This window comes from Arvicanthis niloticus, chromosome 6 (genome assembly GCF_011762505.2).
Source record: "Arvicanthis niloticus isolate mArvNil1 chromosome 6, mArvNil1.pat.X, whole genome shotgun sequence".
NCBI classification, from domain to species: Eukaryota; Metazoa; Chordata; class Mammalia; order Rodentia; family Muridae; genus Arvicanthis; species Arvicanthis niloticus.
The window spans coordinates 45,255,313-45,272,841 of NC_047663.1; the positions used below are offsets into that span (position 1 = coordinate 45,255,313).

Here is a 17,529-nt window from a genome sequence, read left to right on the forward strand (position 1 = left end):
AAAGACCTGGGACTTCTGGGTATGATGATGGCACAGGCTGGGGGAGAGGGGGGCAGGGAGGCTTTGTTTAGTGCATCCAGGTTATTTTGTTATGTGTTAGAACGTCTGAGGTAATAAAAAATGGTCTGGACTAGCCCTCTCCCTGTCACAGATACTTTACTAACATAGATTTCCTTTGTAAATGTAAATTTATTTTAAAATGACATCTTTTTTCCAGAGCTATTTCCCCATCTGAGTTGTCTTAGAATAACTAGCTTAAAACGTGCCAAAGGAGCCAGTCTGAGTTTATTTCCAAGACCCGCTACGCAGAAGGAGAGAACTGAGTCCAGCAAGTTATCCTCTGACCTTCACACACTGGTTGACACAGGGCACACCATCCTCTGCGTGTGTGCACACACATAACAAATAAAATAAACATAATTTAAAATGTTTTTAAAAAAAACAAAGAAATACAGTTTAGGGTGGTGTATTCTTGGGAGGGGTGCTCCAAGCTGAGCAGGTGGGAGGTTTGAGATGCTTTGTGATTGGTTGGGAGTGGGGGTAAAGCAAAGAAGCATGCTGGAGACAGCGATCTGTTTTTCCTTTCGAAACCTGTTTTTCTAGCACACAAGCATCCAAGAGAACTGTGAGCAAGAAGGATGCCAGGAGGAGGGAGAGCTGGGTGCCAGGAGAGTAGAGGACAGTTGAGAAAAGATTACAGAGCTCAGGTTCATGACCTTCTTTGTCCTGGCTGTAACTCAGGGTTGGCCTTGACCGATGACCGCTGTTAATCAGCTGAGTGTCCTTGCAAGTGAGCATTCTCGTTCTGCACCCGCAGGTTGAGCCTCCTGCTGTAACTTTACAGAGAGCCTCCAGGGATTCCTTGATGCCCACCCCACGGGAGAAAGACCTAGATTCCAAAATCCATTCCTGCACATATTTAGCCAGTGACTGACTGCCCTTTACTCCCCAGCTCCCCAGTTCCTGTAGGATAAGATCTCAGCTCCCTAGAGTGACATAGGAAGCTAGCTCCATTGCTTCTTGGCCTTTCGGCTGAGATCAAGAACAAAGGCTGATGCCTGCTCATCTCTAGCACAGCCTTTCCTGGTGCCCCATCCACATTAGGAACCTCTCACCTTATGTATGGTTCAGACCCACTATGCATTTTGCAAATTCTGCTCTTTGCCTGTAGCATGCATTTGTGTTTTTCTGGGCCAGGCCAAGTTGAGGCTGAAGGTCCCTTCAGCAGCAACTGAACTGGGGAGTGGGGTCTAGACCTAGATTCCTGGCCCTAGAGAGAAACTCTCCAGAAGTTTCTGGAGTCCTTCCCTGTCCCTCTTCACAGAGGAGTCAAACATGGACCCTGGGCTTGCAGGTAGAGGTGAAATCAGGTGACTAAGTTGTCTTTCTTTGAACATTTGTTGTTTCTTGACACCTTTGAGTAAAAATAGAACTGAGAATGACTGAAGTGAAAATGCTGCCTTGGAGTCCTGGAGATCAGAGGTGGAGAGGTGGGGTCTCCAGGGGAAGGTGTGTGCATGGCCCTCAGTGCAGGAGTCCTGAGCCAGAAGGGGCCTTCTGAGCTGGAGCCGGGCAGTGGGTGGGCTTTGGCCTTGGGCTGGTCTGACCCTCCAGGCTCTAGAGCAGAGCTGCTCTTGCTGGCACTTTCTGTCTCCCGGGGGAATGGTTTCAGGACCTGCTGTAGGAATTCCTCTGGGGCTTTCTGAGTTTTCTCTTGGACTTTCTGTGCTCAGGTCCTGGCCTCAGGCAGGAATGGTTTCAGAAGAGCTATGAGTACCACCCTTGTCTATTCCACTGCTGAAGACTTTCTGATAGTCTGGTTTGGGGGACCAGTAGCTCCTGCTCTTTGTGCAGGAGTTGAGGAGCAGGCTGGGGACACAGTTCTTTGCTTCAGCCTGTCCCCTCCTCTGGAAAGGGCAGGTGCTGTTGATTCACACAGATGTGGGCCTTGGGGACCTGCTGGGACTATTTCCTTCACTCTTTATTCCTTTGAGCATTCTTTCTTTATAAAATGGTGAGGTGAGAAAAAATTATATATAATTGGCACGTTATCAAGTCCAGGAAATGGTTGCTGAATTTTTAGCAAATAAAAATATAAGATGCTTTCAAGTTTGAGATCTGCTTAGACCATCTACTTACCTTTAACCAGTGTAGGAAATTTATTGATATATTGGGATTGGGGGAAAGAAGAGATGAGAGGAGAGGAGAAAAGAAAGGCTAGCTATGTAGCTCATTGGTAGAACACTTTTCTTGCATATGCGAGGCACTGGACCTCAGCATTGCAGGATGTTATCATCTGGTGAGCTGGTTAGTCCTAGCCATTCTGTAGGCTGAAGCAGGATGATCCCTCGAGCCTGGGCAACATAGTGTGACTCCTCTTACCCAAACAACGGTAGCAGTAGCAGCAACCAAACAAAACCTCCAAACCAAAGAACAAACCAGAAGCACAAAAAAGTCCTACCTAGGGGGCTCAGTTATATTAGATCAGGAATTCGTTGGTTAGTTTTGCAACCTGATTCAAATGGGAAACATCCAGGAAGAAGGAAACTGAACTGAGAAATACTTCTATCAGATTGGCTTCTAGGCAATCTGATGTGGAAGGACCCAGCTCACCGTAGGCAGTGCCACCTCTGGGCATGTGGTCCTGGGTTATATAAAATGCAAGCTGAGTAAGTGATGGAGAGCAAGCCAGTAAGTGCATTTCTCTATGGCCTGTCCTTCGTCCGTCTCCATGTTCCTTCCTCCAGCTTCCTGCCTTGAATTCCTGCCCTGACTTTCCTCAGTGGTGGGTATTGAAGTGTAAGCCGAATAAACGCTATCCTTCCCAAGTTGCTCGTGGTCAGAATGTCTTAGTATAGCAATAGAAAGCAAGTTAAGACAATAATGAACGAGTTAAAGCATACTGTATCATGCAAAATTTGGGACATATGTATATACTAAAAATCTATCTGTTATTTATCCAAAATTCACATTTAACTTGGTGTCTCACTTTCCTTTCCTTTCCTTTCCTTTCCTTTCCTTTCCTTTCCTTTCCTTTCCTTTCCTTTCCTTTCCTTTCCTTTCCTTTCCTTTGCTTTCCTTTCCTTAGTTACAGTCTCACTATATAGTCCTGGCTGACCTGGAACTTGCTATATAGATCTGGTTGGCATTAAACTCAGTGTTCGGTCTGCCTCTGACTCCTGAATGCTGAGATTAAAGGTGTGTACTACTGTGCCCTCATCTGTTTACTCTGGTGTCCCTACCACTGGATTAAATGTTATATATAACACTTTGGCGGATCCTTCTTCTATGTGCTATTCTCTCCTTTTGCCCAAAGACCAAGCTGATAAAATTCTGGGAGTTGTCATAGAAATATTGAGATTGTTTTGTTTTTTGTTTTTTGTTTTTTTGTTTTTTTTTTTGAGAATTGACACAAAAATAATGATAGGATTTATGGAAGGATGCCAGTGAAATTTCTTGAGCAATTTAGCACTTGCTGTGAGTCCCACGTGTTTCCCAGGACTTTGTGTGTACGAAGGCCTTTATTACCAATGGACCATGAAGGAGACACAGTGGGTAAGCAATCCTTGTTCTTGCTTTTCAGTTTGTTTTGTTCTGTCTTGTCTTGTTTTTGGTGGGCGGTACTAGGGATAGAACCTAGGGCCAAGGCCTCTGGGGTGCTGCCACTGAGCTAGATCTCCAGTTCTGTGTTCTTGCTCCTAACCAGGATGCTGTATCACTCTGTCTTGTTTGCCCACCTGCAGGAGTTCAAAGACTTACATTGTTTTCCAACGTCAAGGACATGGAGACTTACAGGGGTGGGCCTCACAAAGCAGGTGATGCGCAGCATACACCAGAAGGAGGTGTGACTTACTGCCTGGGTGCCCTGTGATCTTTATATGGAGAGGAACAGCCTGACCTAAGGAGCTGCCATGGGAGATTATATTTTCTTGCCTAACACCCTGACTGTCATGGAGACACCTGCAGAGTGTTAACCTATCCCAGGTGCAATAAACAGCACATTGCTGAGTGTTTACAAAGTCTTACTGAAGTGAGAATCCCCAACAGGTTGAAGTCCAGACCTGTCTGAAATCTGTGCTGGCAAGTCCTGATGCTTGATCCATTTCAGACTTACTAATTGACAAAGACTTCTGCCACTCTGTGATGTCTTCCTTCAAGAGACTCACAGTAATTCTCCAAGACAAAAAAATTTCCCTTGAAAGAATGAGTTGTAGGGCTGGGGAGATAGATGGCTCAGCAGTTAAGAGCACTGGCTGTTCTCCCAGAGGTCCTGAGTTCAATTCCCAGCAACCACATGGTGGCTCACAACCATCTGTGATGGGATCCGATGCTCTCTTCTGGTGTGTCTGAAGACAGTGTACTCACATACATTAAATAAATAAATAAATAAATAAATAAATAAATAAATCTTTAAGGAAAAATGGATTGTAGCTGGGGATGATGGTGCACGCCTTTAGTCACAGCACTGGAAGCAGAGGCAGGTGGATTTCTGTGTGTTCCAGCCTGGTCTACAAAATCAGTTCCAGGACAGGCAGGGCTATACAGAGAAATTCCACCTCAAACAAAACAAAACAAGTAAAGGAAACAAATGAAAATAAATGAGTTTTGTGTAGGCAAGGGTGGAGATGATGAAGTACAGTACTCATGTATTCTCAAAAAAGACCAAGCGAGCGTGTAGAGTAATTGAAGCCAGAGTCCTCAGGTATGGCTGCACCTCTGGCCTCCCTAGCCCTGCCTCTTAGATTGCTTCTACTCCCAGTCCCTTGCCATCCTCATTTTCTCAATGCCCTGGCCCTGGTCCTCAAGGAACTCCCCAGTAAGTGCTTGTTAGGAGATTGGGGGGAGGGGGGGCATCCACTCATCAGGAGTCAGGCCCTTACCTGATAACTCCCCATCCCATCCGTAAGTGTAAGCGAGGAGCACGGGGCACAGTTAGATGGGGAGTGTGGGAGCTTCTAACAAGGACTGTGACCTTTGTGTGGTTAGGACAAGGGCAGGGCCTGGCTTCCAGAGCTGGAGATAGAGGCAGTGAGTGAGCTCAGGGCTTCTAGGAGGGAGCTGTAACATACATTGGATCCATGGCTTGGGAGGCCACAGGGAGGAACTGGGGAGAGAACAGGATGAAGGTCCAGGAAGCTAACCTGTGTCTGGAGTAAATACACGCTGAACTTCTTCTCATCACCATGTCAGTGTAGGACACATGCACCCACCCACATGTGCCCTGATCTGTGTGAAAGCCGGCCAAGATGAAGACTGCACAGCTGTTACTGCACAGCTTTATTCCAGAGCAAGGGATTATTGGTATTAGTGATGAGTGTTGGCTGGGTGCTCAGCTTCAATGAATCTTAAACATCTCATTTCTGCCCGGGTGCCTATAACCTCCAAAGGATTGTAGGTAGAGGAAAGAGAAATCTCACAGCTGCAAAGCCTAGATTTAAGTCCCTGCACTCCCACTTAATGCCCAAGTAGCAGCATAAAGCAAGTTAGGCAGGAACCTTCTCTCTTCCCTCTCCCTACTCCCTCCCTCCCTCCTCTATTTCCTTCCTCCCTCTTTTTTCTTCCCTCTCTCCTTCTTCCTTATCCCCCCTTCCTTATCCCTCTCTCCTTTCTCTCCTCCTCCTCCCTCCCTCCCTCTCCCTATTTTCTTCCTCCCTCTCTTTTCTTCCTATCTCCTTCCTTATCCCCCTTCTTTATCCCCCTTCCTTACCTCCTCTCCTTTCTCTCCCTCTTCCTCATTCCCTTCTTCCCTCCCTCCCTCTCTTCCTCCCTCCCTCCATCCATCTGTCTCACAGTGGGTGGCTTGCCTCTGCTGTCCTGAATCCTGAGATTAAAGGTGTGCACCAGCCCAAGCAAGTCTTTTAATGACTCTCTCATTAGTGAAGTATACTCACAAGGCTGGTTTGGAGGCTCAGAGTGGGATGGTACAGTCCTGTCTGGTGACAGAGGCTAATTAGAGGACACAGTGAGCCTTTAGCCCAGTTCTTTAAAAGTCTTAATGTTTGGATTGTTGGGGCTTTCTGGAAAGCACAGGTGAGGTGCTAGACAGGTGAGCTTTGTGGCCTCAGCTCTGTGTCCTTAAGAAGGGACACTGTGTCTAGGTCTGAAGAAGACCAGGGTACAGCCATCTCCCACCCTCTTTTCTTGACAGCAGCACCCCCTGGAGGCTGGAAAGTAAACAATAGTGTCTTATATAGACTGTTTCCCATCCCACATATCCAGAGGAGATCACTGTGTACCCGATTTCCTTCTTGAAGTCCAGACCTTGTTAAGTTTCAGACATTTGAAGTGTCAGATACTACTGAGTGGGTTCTCTACGGCCTTTGCTTTTTCTATGGAGAAGGGTAACATGTTAGCAGGGGCTCCACAGGGCAGCTGTTGTCCCAGTCATCTCTTTATGCACATGCGCACACACGCACACCAGTCTGGTTGGTGTTCACACCTTGTGTGCTGCTGGTTGTGTAGACTTAGTGCCAAAGGCTGGACATTTTGCCTGTTTGGTTCTGTTCTACCTGCACTTCCTGGGATAGTGTCCGAGACACAAGAATTACTTCTAGAGGGAGGGAGGGAGGGAGAGAGAGAAGGTGGGTGGTTCCAGATTCAGTATTTCCCTTAGAGCCAGAGAGATGTGGGTATGAGTATTGATTCAATGAAGCCGTGTTCTCATAGGCAAATCTGGGCTATAGTGTTTCTTGGCTAGAACAGCTACAGGTTGACTCTGTTTAACTTTAGTTATAGCATATGTAAGTGCCAGGTCCTCGGGAGGCACCTGCTAAGCCATTTTCTGCCTTTTACATGTGACCAGAGGTGCAAAGGGCAGTGTCCAGGGCTCTGTTCTTGGCTGTGCTTGTATTCTCCCCTGGGTCTTCCCCTTTGTCTTCAATCAGGGCTTGTTGTGGGTCTCTGTCCTTGTGGCCCCAAGAGACTAAGCCCCCAGGACCACACCCCTTCCCCAGGAGTGGCTTCATTCATGAACCCTATAGTTCATGCACATTACCCATCCTTGATTAAGTCCAAGGTCTGACCTTGGATCAAAGATACAGAAGGATATTTCCCCCTCTTAAACTTGAGATAGGATTTCACTATGTATCTAGGCTGGCCTTGAACTCAAGATCCTTCTGCCTCAGCCATCCCTGTGTTCGCATTATGAACATTCACAGGCATGCCTTGATCTACTCCTAATATTAATGACAAAAGTTGTCATTGGCTTTATTGTTTGATTATGGTCTACAAGTCTTATCTACTTAAGTCTTCCCAACTTATTTATGACTAGAGTAGGGTTTTAGTAGAACTAGTTTCCTTTGTATACTTACTATATACTTTATTCACGTACCCCCCTCCCCACTCCAGAGAAGTTTGTTTCTCTTGACAGACTACCCCTGATCTATGGCACAAAAGGCTCAGTCCTGGCTCATTGTCTAAGTCCCAGGTTCCCTGTACTTTGAGCATAACTGAGCCTTTTCAGAGCTCTGGGCCTGTGGCTTATAGCAGTGGCTCTTACTGATATGGGAGGCATAAAACATGGGTGTTGTTTGTTTTGTTTTTCTGTTCTGTTCTGTTTTTGAGCTGGCCTGGAACTCACAGAGATCTACCTGCCTCTGCTTCCTGAGTACTGGGATTACTTTAAAGCATGCATCACTGTACCCAGAGGAAACCTGGGTTCTTCTTATTCCACCTCAGCCACTTGCTGGCTGTGGGACCTCAGGGGGTCCTTTAAAAGCCATGAGTTAAACATGTTTTTTATTTCTATTCCATATGTGAAATACATCATACATGTAAAAGTACATGTGAAAGACCTGGTTTGGATTAATAGGGACCAACAAGATGAGTATGTGTTAAGTTTCAAGAGAGTGTTACAGTCCTGAGAAAATGCTGTGTGCCTTGATGTTTTTATATGCTAAAGCAAAGCACCCCAGGCTGGGTGCTCACACAGCAGGAATATGCCCTTTCTCAGTTCTTCACACCAGAAGGTCAAGATAAGGTGTCAGCAGGGTTGGTTCCTTCTGAGAGTTGAGACTCTGCTGCCTTCCTATGGCAGTTGCTGACTGCATGTGTAGAAACCACCAGGATTCAGTGTCTTTGTCTTCTCCCAGCTTTCCCTGTCTGTGTTAGGTTTCCTCTTTGTAGGAGGACACAGGTCACATTGGATTAAGGCCTGCCCCCAGGACCTCACATCAACCTCATTGCCAATATAGATACCCTGTTTGCAAATCAAGTCACATTCTGAGGTGCAGGTGCCAGGACTCCAGCATCTTTTTTCCCCCATAATGTTGCCCCAGTACACACTGCAGTTGAGGGACCTGCTGTCTTGAATTTTGTGTTTGTCATTCTTACCTTTTTTTTTTTTTTTTTTTTTTTTTGAGACAGGGTTTCTCTGTATAGCCCTGGCTGTCCTGGAACTCACTCTGTAGACCAGGCTGGCCTCGAACTCAGAAATCCGCCTGCCTCTGCCTCCCAAGTGCTGGGATTAAAGGCATGCGCCACCACCGCCATTCTTACCTTTATTTTACTACATAGTTATATATATATATATATATATATATATATATATATATATATATATATATGTTATCATATATAGTACATATTATATATAATATTATATATATATAATGTTACAAATATACATACATGTATACACATATATATACATATATACATACAGAAAACAAGGTCTCACTATGTAGCCCTGGCCAACCTGGAATTTGCACTGTAGACCAGGCTGGCCTTGAACTCACAGAGCTCTACCTGTCTCCACTTCCTGAGTGCTAGGCGTGAAGGCATTTAACCACCATGCCCAGCTATACATTCCTAAATAATATATGTAATTTTGTTTGTAATTCATATAAGTAATATTATATCTTTCTGTAACTTACCTTTTTTTTTTCATTTAAGGCTTTTTGACGTTCCTCTTTGTTCCTGCCTATAGCTCTAAATTATTCATTGTCAAAGCTGCCTAGAATTCTGTAGTAGGAATGAACTACAGCTTGTTTAGTGCTAATAAAGGTACTCCCACGTTTTGGGACAAAAATCCATTAGCACTCACTTGCGTATATATTCCCACATTGTGTGCATATTTAACGTGAATGTGAATGGAGCAAGCTTTACAAAACAGGACCTATACATAGAAGGTAAGATACTATTTCAAAAGGGTTGATGGTGTATGTGGTTCAACAGCTAAACGATTGCCAGTGATGTGTAAAGCCCTGGGTCCTGTCTCCAGCTCCATGGCGAAAGAAATTCCTTTGCAGTCCATTCCAAAAAGCAGCCTACCAGATGAATTACACAGTCCACTAATGAGCCAACCTGCTGTCTGAAAGAACTGAAGGTTGATGTACCCACTGTGTATCATGTGTCCGCCTTGATGGCTCTGTGGGTCCCTGCCTGGCGGGTAAACCCGGTCCATGGTCCTGCTGGTCTCACCAGCTGTCTGTCTGCACACCCACTGAGGCGAGACCACATGTCTGCAGGTTTTCATCCTCCCATCTGTCACCATTGGCTTCTCACTGTTCCTACTGTGGCCTTGGCCCTGTAATTGTAGCCCAATCACCACACACACACACACACGCACACACACACACACACACTTACACACATCCTACTCTCCCTGGATATTTTAGCTGCATGTGCACTGTGACGTTACTGGCTTAGGTTATAAGATCACGTCTGGGGCTGCCTGAGGTCCTGACTTGGCCATTAGCAACTGTGTGACTTAAAGGAGATAATTAGTCACTCTGTGCCCCAGTTTCTTCATCTTCATAAGATGAGACAGTAATGGTGCCTATTCCTGCCTTAGCCAGAACCTGAAATGGCTCTAGCTCTTTGTCAGGTGTCTCTGGACACAATGGCTTCCTTGGACAAAGGTCAGAATGTCAAACCATGGAGGTGGAGGTAGGTAGAAGGGCAGCTTCTGGATGCAGGCTGCTGCAGTGGGATCCTGGCTCGAAGTTATCTGGCCATATTGCTTCTAGCAAGTTGCCTAGACTTTTTGTTCCTAAGCTAAGGCTTCTGCAAAGTGGGATGATGGTGAAGCTGGGCAATTAACCCTTAAGAGGATTGAGTTTGATAATGTACACAAAGCTTAAGTATAGTGTCCAGGTCTGCTTCCATAGCTTACCCAGCCACCGTCAGGGAGGTGGTGGCTTTAAAACACAGAAAGCCTCCCTTTTTTCATAGGACTCTGAGACCCTTGTGCAGGGAGCAGCCACATGGCCACTTTGATTCCCATAGTAAAGGTCCAGTCCTCAGAGCTGTCCCCTTGAGCAGAGGCCTGGGCTCTTTGCCACTGGACTCTTGAGACACAGCCTTCGTTCTGTGCAGGCAAGTGACAGCTGTCTTCATTTTGATGTCCATAGGATTCATTGAGGATCCTGGAATTGGAGTTGAACCAAAGGTCATCCAGTCGGAGACATTCTGTGTCCCATGGTGGGCACTTCTTTACTCTCCATGGCTAGTGTTCTGACTGCCCTGCCCTTTCTTTTCTGGGTACACCCCGTAGATGGAGCAGGAAGACGTTCTGTCTGTGCACACTGGTCATCATCTGTCCTCAGCCTCCATGGTTAGCCACAGCTGCTCATCCCCATCCTTTGCAGTTCTCCTAGCTCTTATGCTTCCTTAAATCAAGAGTCTACTTGGTTTTCCTTGCTTAGAACCTTTAAGACCCCCTCTCTTTTGGGAGAGCCAGACTTAGTAGTAACATGCCTGTAATTTCAGCCTTTGGGAGGTGGAGATAGGGAGACCAGAAGTTCATAGACTTTCTTAGCTACAAAGCTAGCTTGAGGCCAGCCGGAGCTGCCTGAGACTCTGTCTCAAAATAAAAATAGGAAAAATAAAATAATAGCAAATCCTTTCATGGCTCTCTGTTGCTCTTTGGGGGGAATCCAGCTATTATGTATTCTTCTGAGCTTCATGGATGTGGCCTGCTCTTCTCTCATGTCTAGTCTCTCACCCTACCCCCCCTTGAGAAAAAGATTATTTTATATACATGAGTACACTACACTGTCACTGTCTCCTGACACACCAGAAATGAGCATCGGATCCCAGTACACATGTAGTTGCTGGGACTTGAACTCAGGACCTCTAAGAGAACAGCATTTTTTTTTTTTTTTTGATTGTTGATAGATGTGGGACAGCCCAGCCCAAAGTGGGCAGTGCAGTCCCTCGGCTGGTGGTCCTGGGAGATGTAAGAAAGGAAGCTGAACATGAGAGTCTGGAAGCAAGCCCACAGGCAGCTTTCCTTTGTGGCCCCTGCCCTTGATTCTGCTTCAGTTCTTGCCCCATCTTTTTTCTCCATGATCCATTGTGATCAGGATGTGCAAACCAAATAAATCCTTTCCTCCCCAGTTTTTGTTCATGGTGTTTATCACAGCAATAGAACCCAAACTAGGACACATGGGAACTGAGAATTAACTGAGCCACTGCCCATTAGGAGCAACTGATAAATGCATTTGGTATCTGCCCATCATGAGAACAGGGATTGAGTCTTCGTTTCCCAGCGTTGTCCCTGTCACCTAGCACAACCCTGGTGCAGTACGCACCAGACATCTTTTGGTGGAAAGAAGGGCCCTTCCTCTTTCTGGAGAAATACTTCTTAGATAGTTTGACCATCTTCCACTTGGATTAGGTGTCTTTCACTGTTGAGTTGTAAACTTTCTCTAGATGTTCCAGATTCAAGTTTCTTGGCTAAGGAAACAATTTCATTCCGTGGATGATCTTTTTGCTTTCTTGATGGTGTCCTTAGAAGTAGGGAAAAAATTAATTTTGATGATGTACAGTTCTATATTTTCTTTTACTGCTTTTTGTCTTAGTTACTTTTCTGTTGCTGTGAAGAAGCATCATGACCAAGGCAACTTATAAATAGTGTTCAGTTGGAAGCCTGCTTACAGTTTCAGAGCATAGCGGCAGGAGGGCAGGCAGGCAGACAGGTGCAGGCAGCAGGTGAGCAGGGAATGGGAGCCATAGTTGAGAGCTCAAATACTGAGACTCAACCATGAGAGAGAGAGAGAGAGAGAGAGAGAGAGAGAGAGAGAGAGAGAGAGAGAGAGAGGTGGAAATGGATTGGTTGGGCTTTTAAAACCTCAGATTCCTTCCCCAGTGACATATGCCTTCCAGCAAGGCCACACCTTCTGATCCTTCCTAAACAGTCCAGCAACTAGGACCCGAAAATTCAAATACATTAGCCTATGGGGACCGTTATCATCAACTACCACACTTTTGATATTGTTATCTAAGAATCCTTTGTCCAATCCAAGTTATGAAAAGCCACTGCTGGATTTATATATATATATATATATATATATATATATATATATATATATATATATAATTTTTATTTTTATATTTTTTTGGTTTTTCGAGACAGGGTTTCTCTGTTAGCCTTGGCTGTCCTGGAACTCACTTTGTAGACCAGGCTGGCCTCGAACTCAGAAATCCGCCTGCCTCTGCCTCCCAAGTGCTGGGATTAAAGGCGTGTGCCACCACTGCCCGGCCTTCTAAATATTTTATAGCTGCAGCTCTTACTTGTAGGTCTTTAATTCACACACTTATGTGTATGAATGTTTGTGTTTGTTTGTTTTTTGCATGTATGTCTGCACACCACAGAAGAGGGCATCAGATCCTTGGAAGTGGAGTTGCAGATGGTTGTGAGTCACTCTGTGGGTGCTGGGAATCACACCTAAGTCCTCTGGAAGGGTAACCAGTGCTCTTAACTGCTGAGCCATCTTTCCAGCCCCCTTTAATTCATCCTCATTTCTTTTCTTACAGATTTTCAAAACAGGGTTTCTTTGTGTAGACTTGGCTGTCCTGGAACTTGCTTTATAGATCATACAAGCCTCAAACTCACAGAGTTCTACCTCCTGAGTTAATTCATCTTTAATATTAAATGTTCTCATATTATTTTGTAGAGACAAGTTATTACTATGTAGCACAGGCTATCCTCAAATTCCTGCCTCAGCCTACTAAGTGGTAGGATTACAGGTTTGAGCCACTAAATCTAACTCAGTTAGTAGTGTTGCTTTGTTTTTCCAGGGTCTTACTGTGTATCCCTGGCTGGTCTAGAACTCACTGTGTAGATTGGGCTGATCTTAAATTCACAGATAGCTGTTTGTCTCTACCTCTCCTGAGAGCTGGGGTTAATGGCATGTACCACCATGCACAGTCAAGCAAGAGCTTTTGGTATACTTAACCAATAAGCTATACATCTCCAGCCTCGCGTTAAATTTTAAAAATTATTATTATTATTTATTATTGTGTGTGTACATATGTGAAGGTCAGAGGACAACTTTGAGGTTCTCTCCTTCCAACTTTACATGAGTCCCAGGGGTTGAGCTTGTGTTACCAGGCTTGTATGGCAATTACCTTTACTGTTTGAGCCACCTTGATTGATGGCCCCTAACTGAGTTCCGCTTCACTGCTTTACATTTGGTAATCCAGTTGTGCTGGTACCGGCTGTTGAAAAGTCTGTTCTTTCCCTATAGAGTAGCTTTGACACCCTTGTCAGGATTCAGTTGATGGGAGGCAGTGCTTGCCTCAAATGTATGATGTCCTAGTTTAATCCCAGTACCAGAAAACAAAACAAAAATATCAATTGGCTACCTGTAGTGCCTGCTCCCTTTGGGAGACTAAGGCAGAGGAGGTTAGATTTGAGGCCAGTTAGGCTACAGAAAGAGACTGAAAAACAAAAGGAAAAAAAAGCCCTTGACCATAGTTACACAGGATTATTTCTGGACTCTTCAGAGCTGCTCTAAAGATGTTTATTGGAAGCCACTGCCAGCAGTTTTCCACCTCTCTGTAGTCCTGGAAGCTCCCACAGGACACAGGACCGGTTACTGGGCATCCCATGGTGAATGCTTCTCCCAAGAGGCTCTCAGAGCTAATCACTTCCCGCATCTGTCAGTGTGGCCAGGGAGGTTGCAGTGGGGCACCCCAGTGCAGGCCTCTGCCAGGGTGCAGGTCCCAGAGCAGGGCCTGTTTGTGTGAATCCCAGCTACTGATTGGGTGGGGGCCCTGAGTGCTCCAAGGACCAGGTGGGAAAAAGAGCCAGCCAGCTGGAGGGAGGCATTCCTGGCACCACAGGCATTTGCACTGACGCTGGCCTGCACGGGAGGGCGAGTCCTGCATCCATGGGTAGGCACTTGGAGGCTGGGGGACTGTGCCTTGCCAGCTCTCCTGAAAACGTGGGCTTTTTGCCTGTGTCTTTTGGGGGTGGTGAGGCTGGGTGAGTTGACCCTTCAGGTTTCTAAGAGTTTCCTGAAGTTGGTGGCATTGATGAGCTAATGGGTTGGGTGGGTCTTGGCAGGTATATCCTAGATACAGAGTGAATAGAACTCCCAGGGAAGCCAGAGTCCCTCAGAATGGGGTTGAAAGTTTGGAGGCATCATGGGACACGTTAGTTGAAAGAGAGTGCTGAGATTATGGATATTATGCTGCTGATATGGAGTGTGTAAAGCTATATGTCTCCATTTCGGATTTGTTTGCTTGTTTGTTTTTGGTTTGTTTTGCTAACTTGGAGACAGAACACAGGACTATGTACATGCTTAACAAATGCTCTACTCCCAAGCCACACCCCCAACCCTGCACCTGTTGACTTTTGAAGAGTTGGGCTGCCTGTGGGCCCAGAGAAGAAGTGGGTTCAGAGAAGGGGTGGGTTGCAGGGTGCTGGGTCAGTGGGTGAGAAAGGACACTTATGAGAGTAGAGTGTATTGTGGCACAGTGCGACTTTCCTGATCTTCCACAGGTGGCATCCACTGCAGTGACACTATGTTCTTTAGGGATGTGGGAAGAGAAGCCTTTGCTCACTTCATGGTCTTGGTTCCTTGGATTTCAGCTCTCGAATGGAAGGGGGAGCAGAGTTGTTTGTAGGCTGCACACCTCTCCTCGTTCCTCATTTGTTCCCACCCCTTGCCCACCCCCGAGTGAGAGCAGAGCTGTGTGAGTGAGTCTGAGCAGCTCACTGCCTGAGAATTGCATCAGCCTGGCCTGGCAGGCTGGAGCGGGAGCCTGTTGCTATGGTGACTACCAGGCTTCAAACCAGAGGGAAGGATGAGGTAGTGGAGGGTGTGTTTTTCTACACCTTGTGGTGTTGCAGTGTGATAGGCACCCAGTTCTGGTGGGCCTACGTTCCCACCACTCCATGGAGGTGTCATCTGCTTCAATGGGCAGGATGGAACTGGGCCAAAAGCTGTGTTTAACCAAAGGATACAAGTGGCCCCTCCATGGTTCCTCTGCCTAGTTTTGGGGTTGGAATGAGACTGGAATTTGACTAAGTGAGCTAGAATTTGGAGACAGAGAAAGGTCAGGGTGTCCTCCCATCCCCCAGAGCTCCAAATCTGAGGTGATAAACCTGTGGGCTGCCTTGTGCAGGTTTTTTCCCCTCCCCCTAACAGAACACATCATTTGGCTGAATATAACAGACTTGGGCAAGCAGTCAGATCCGTCTCTCATCTTTTTCATCAGTGGGAAAGGAGATAGAATTCTGTTCTAACACACTGAGCACCTGTGAGGTGTCAGCATCACAGCAGAGCCACCTCGTCCTTGTGACATAGCCTATGCTCTGCTCTGGTAAGGAAATGCTATCCTTACATAGCAAAGCAGAAAAGAGCATAAGAGCTTAACACCTTACTCAGAGGGCTACATCACAACTCTGGTTCTTTGTCTTGTGTTTTGCTGGATTCCAGAGACCTCTCCAAGACATCACAAACCCTTAGAATGTCCAGGGAAGAAACACAATCATCCTTGAGTGGAAAGTCTCAGCAGTGTCTCTGCAGGAAATATCCCCAGGTCTGTATGGGGTGTGACACACTGCCAGTGCTGTGATCTCTGGACAGGAGTGACGATGTTGGGGCCTGCTGTGGTGCAGCCTGGAGGCAGAAGAGACCCTGTTAGGGTGGAACATTAACAAAATCTGTTTGGGATGTGGGCCAAGCTTGGGATATTCGCAGACCTTCAGGACCCTTTGCAGATAAGGACCAGTTGCCCAATAAATTCTCAGAAATGATCAGGGGTGAATAAGATGTGTGGATCTGAAGGGCCAGGGCCTGTTGAGAGCTCAGAAATTGGATCCACCTAGCTGAGCTTTCAGTCATAGCTGAAATTCACTCAGAATGTGCTGACTCATCCCTCCTCACAGAAACCCATTGCATTTGGCTGCTATTATTATCCCATTTTGAAGGCAAAATAGAGGCACAGAGAGGTTATGGTGACTTGCCAAGGTCATACAGCTGATAGGAGGTGGAGTCTGGGATTCAAGCCAGGCAGTCTGGTTCCAGAGCTTGAGTTCTTACCAAATGTTCCACTGACTCTTACCTTCCAGAAGGATGATGGTGAGTCAGCTCATGGGACCTCCCCTGACCCAGGAGAGGCAGAGGAAGGAGCGAACACACAAGTGCACATTAACTGACCAGTGCTGGAGAGACAGTGTGTGTGTTTGTGTGTGCGTGTGTGTGTGTGTGTGTGTGCGCGTGCGCGTGCGCACGCGCACGCGTGCTGTGAGCTGTGCTTGTTGGTGGCTGTGCTTTGTGCTTTTGCAGGAGTGTGGGGTTAGGGAAGTCACTGTGTGTGTACTTCCCACCCCTCCCCTCCTCCCTCCGTGAGTGGTTGTTTTCTGGTGGGAGTGGGCTTGCATGGACCACATGCCTAGACAGTTTGTCCAACTCTATGGAAGGGCCCTGGGCTCTCAGGAAGGAGTCCAGATCTGGGGCTGAGAATGAGTGGCAGGCACAGAGGGAGCAGGCTGTCAGATTGGGGAGCACAGCTACCATGTGTGAGGTCTGTCCTGTTGTGCCTCTGTTACTCTTGGCAGTGTGTGTGCTACCAACACAGCGTGCAGCTGCCCTTCTTGGGCTCTTTCCCAAGGCCAAGACAGTAAGAAATAAGAACAACAATAACTTCAGTGATGAGAATAATAGCCAGCACCATCACTTGTGACATGCCAGGCTTTACCTAAACTAACTCATTTAGCAGCCACAAAAACTCTATGAGAGTTTGAGTGCTGTTGTTATCTCATTTTATAAACAAAGAAGTTAAGCAGTTTGCCCAGAGCCACACAGTTAATGATGAATTCAGGTAGCCTGGAAGTCTGTATACTACTATGTCCTCTTGCGGCTCCTGGAGAAACACCTGGGCACTGTACGCCTCTTCTGGCCTTGCATTCAAAATCCCACCTTTCCTTTCCTTTCCTTTCCTTTCCTTTCCTTTCCTTTCCTTTCCTTTCCTTTCCTTTCCTTTCCTTTTTTCTTTCTTTCTTTCTTTCTTTCTCTTTCTTTTTTTTCTGAGAGGCTGGGCGTGTCATTTACCTGCCCATCTGCTCCGTGTGTGAAATGGGATTTTCATTATTAGCCAGGCTGAAGTTTTTGTGCAAACAGTGTCTGCCATTGTCTTCACATCCAGGTATGGACATTTCTAGCTCTATTTGGAACAGAGCTGGCTGACCACCGTACAACCTAGCCTGGAGGCCTGGTGTCCCTTGTCTCTTGGCCTCTTGTATCTGGCTTGTTCTCTGCAGCTATCCTTGCTGTGGCAGCCAAGCGGAGACAT

The 17,529-nt window shown here is 46.4% G+C and overlaps 1 protein-coding gene across 4 annotated transcripts in view; it reads left to right on the forward strand.

Annotated features, from left to right (window-relative positions):
• The window catches only part of Abr (ABR activator of RhoGEF and GTPase), a 198,132-nt gene that overhangs the window by 68,084 nt on the left and 112,519 nt on the right, over nucleotides 1-17,529 (forward strand). Inside the window, exon 1 of one of the 4 annotated variants that reach the window (XM_076936283.1) lies at nucleotides 13,981-14,121. The exons of the other annotated variants lie outside the window; for them this stretch is intronic. Within the exon in view, the coding sequence (XP_076792398.1) occupies nucleotides 14,118-14,121 (4 nt within the window). The 5' untranslated portion in view covers nucleotides 13,981-14,117. Of the gene's footprint in view, nucleotides 1-13,980; nucleotides 14,122-17,529 lie in introns of those variants that run through there. 4 annotated transcript variants of the gene reach the window in all.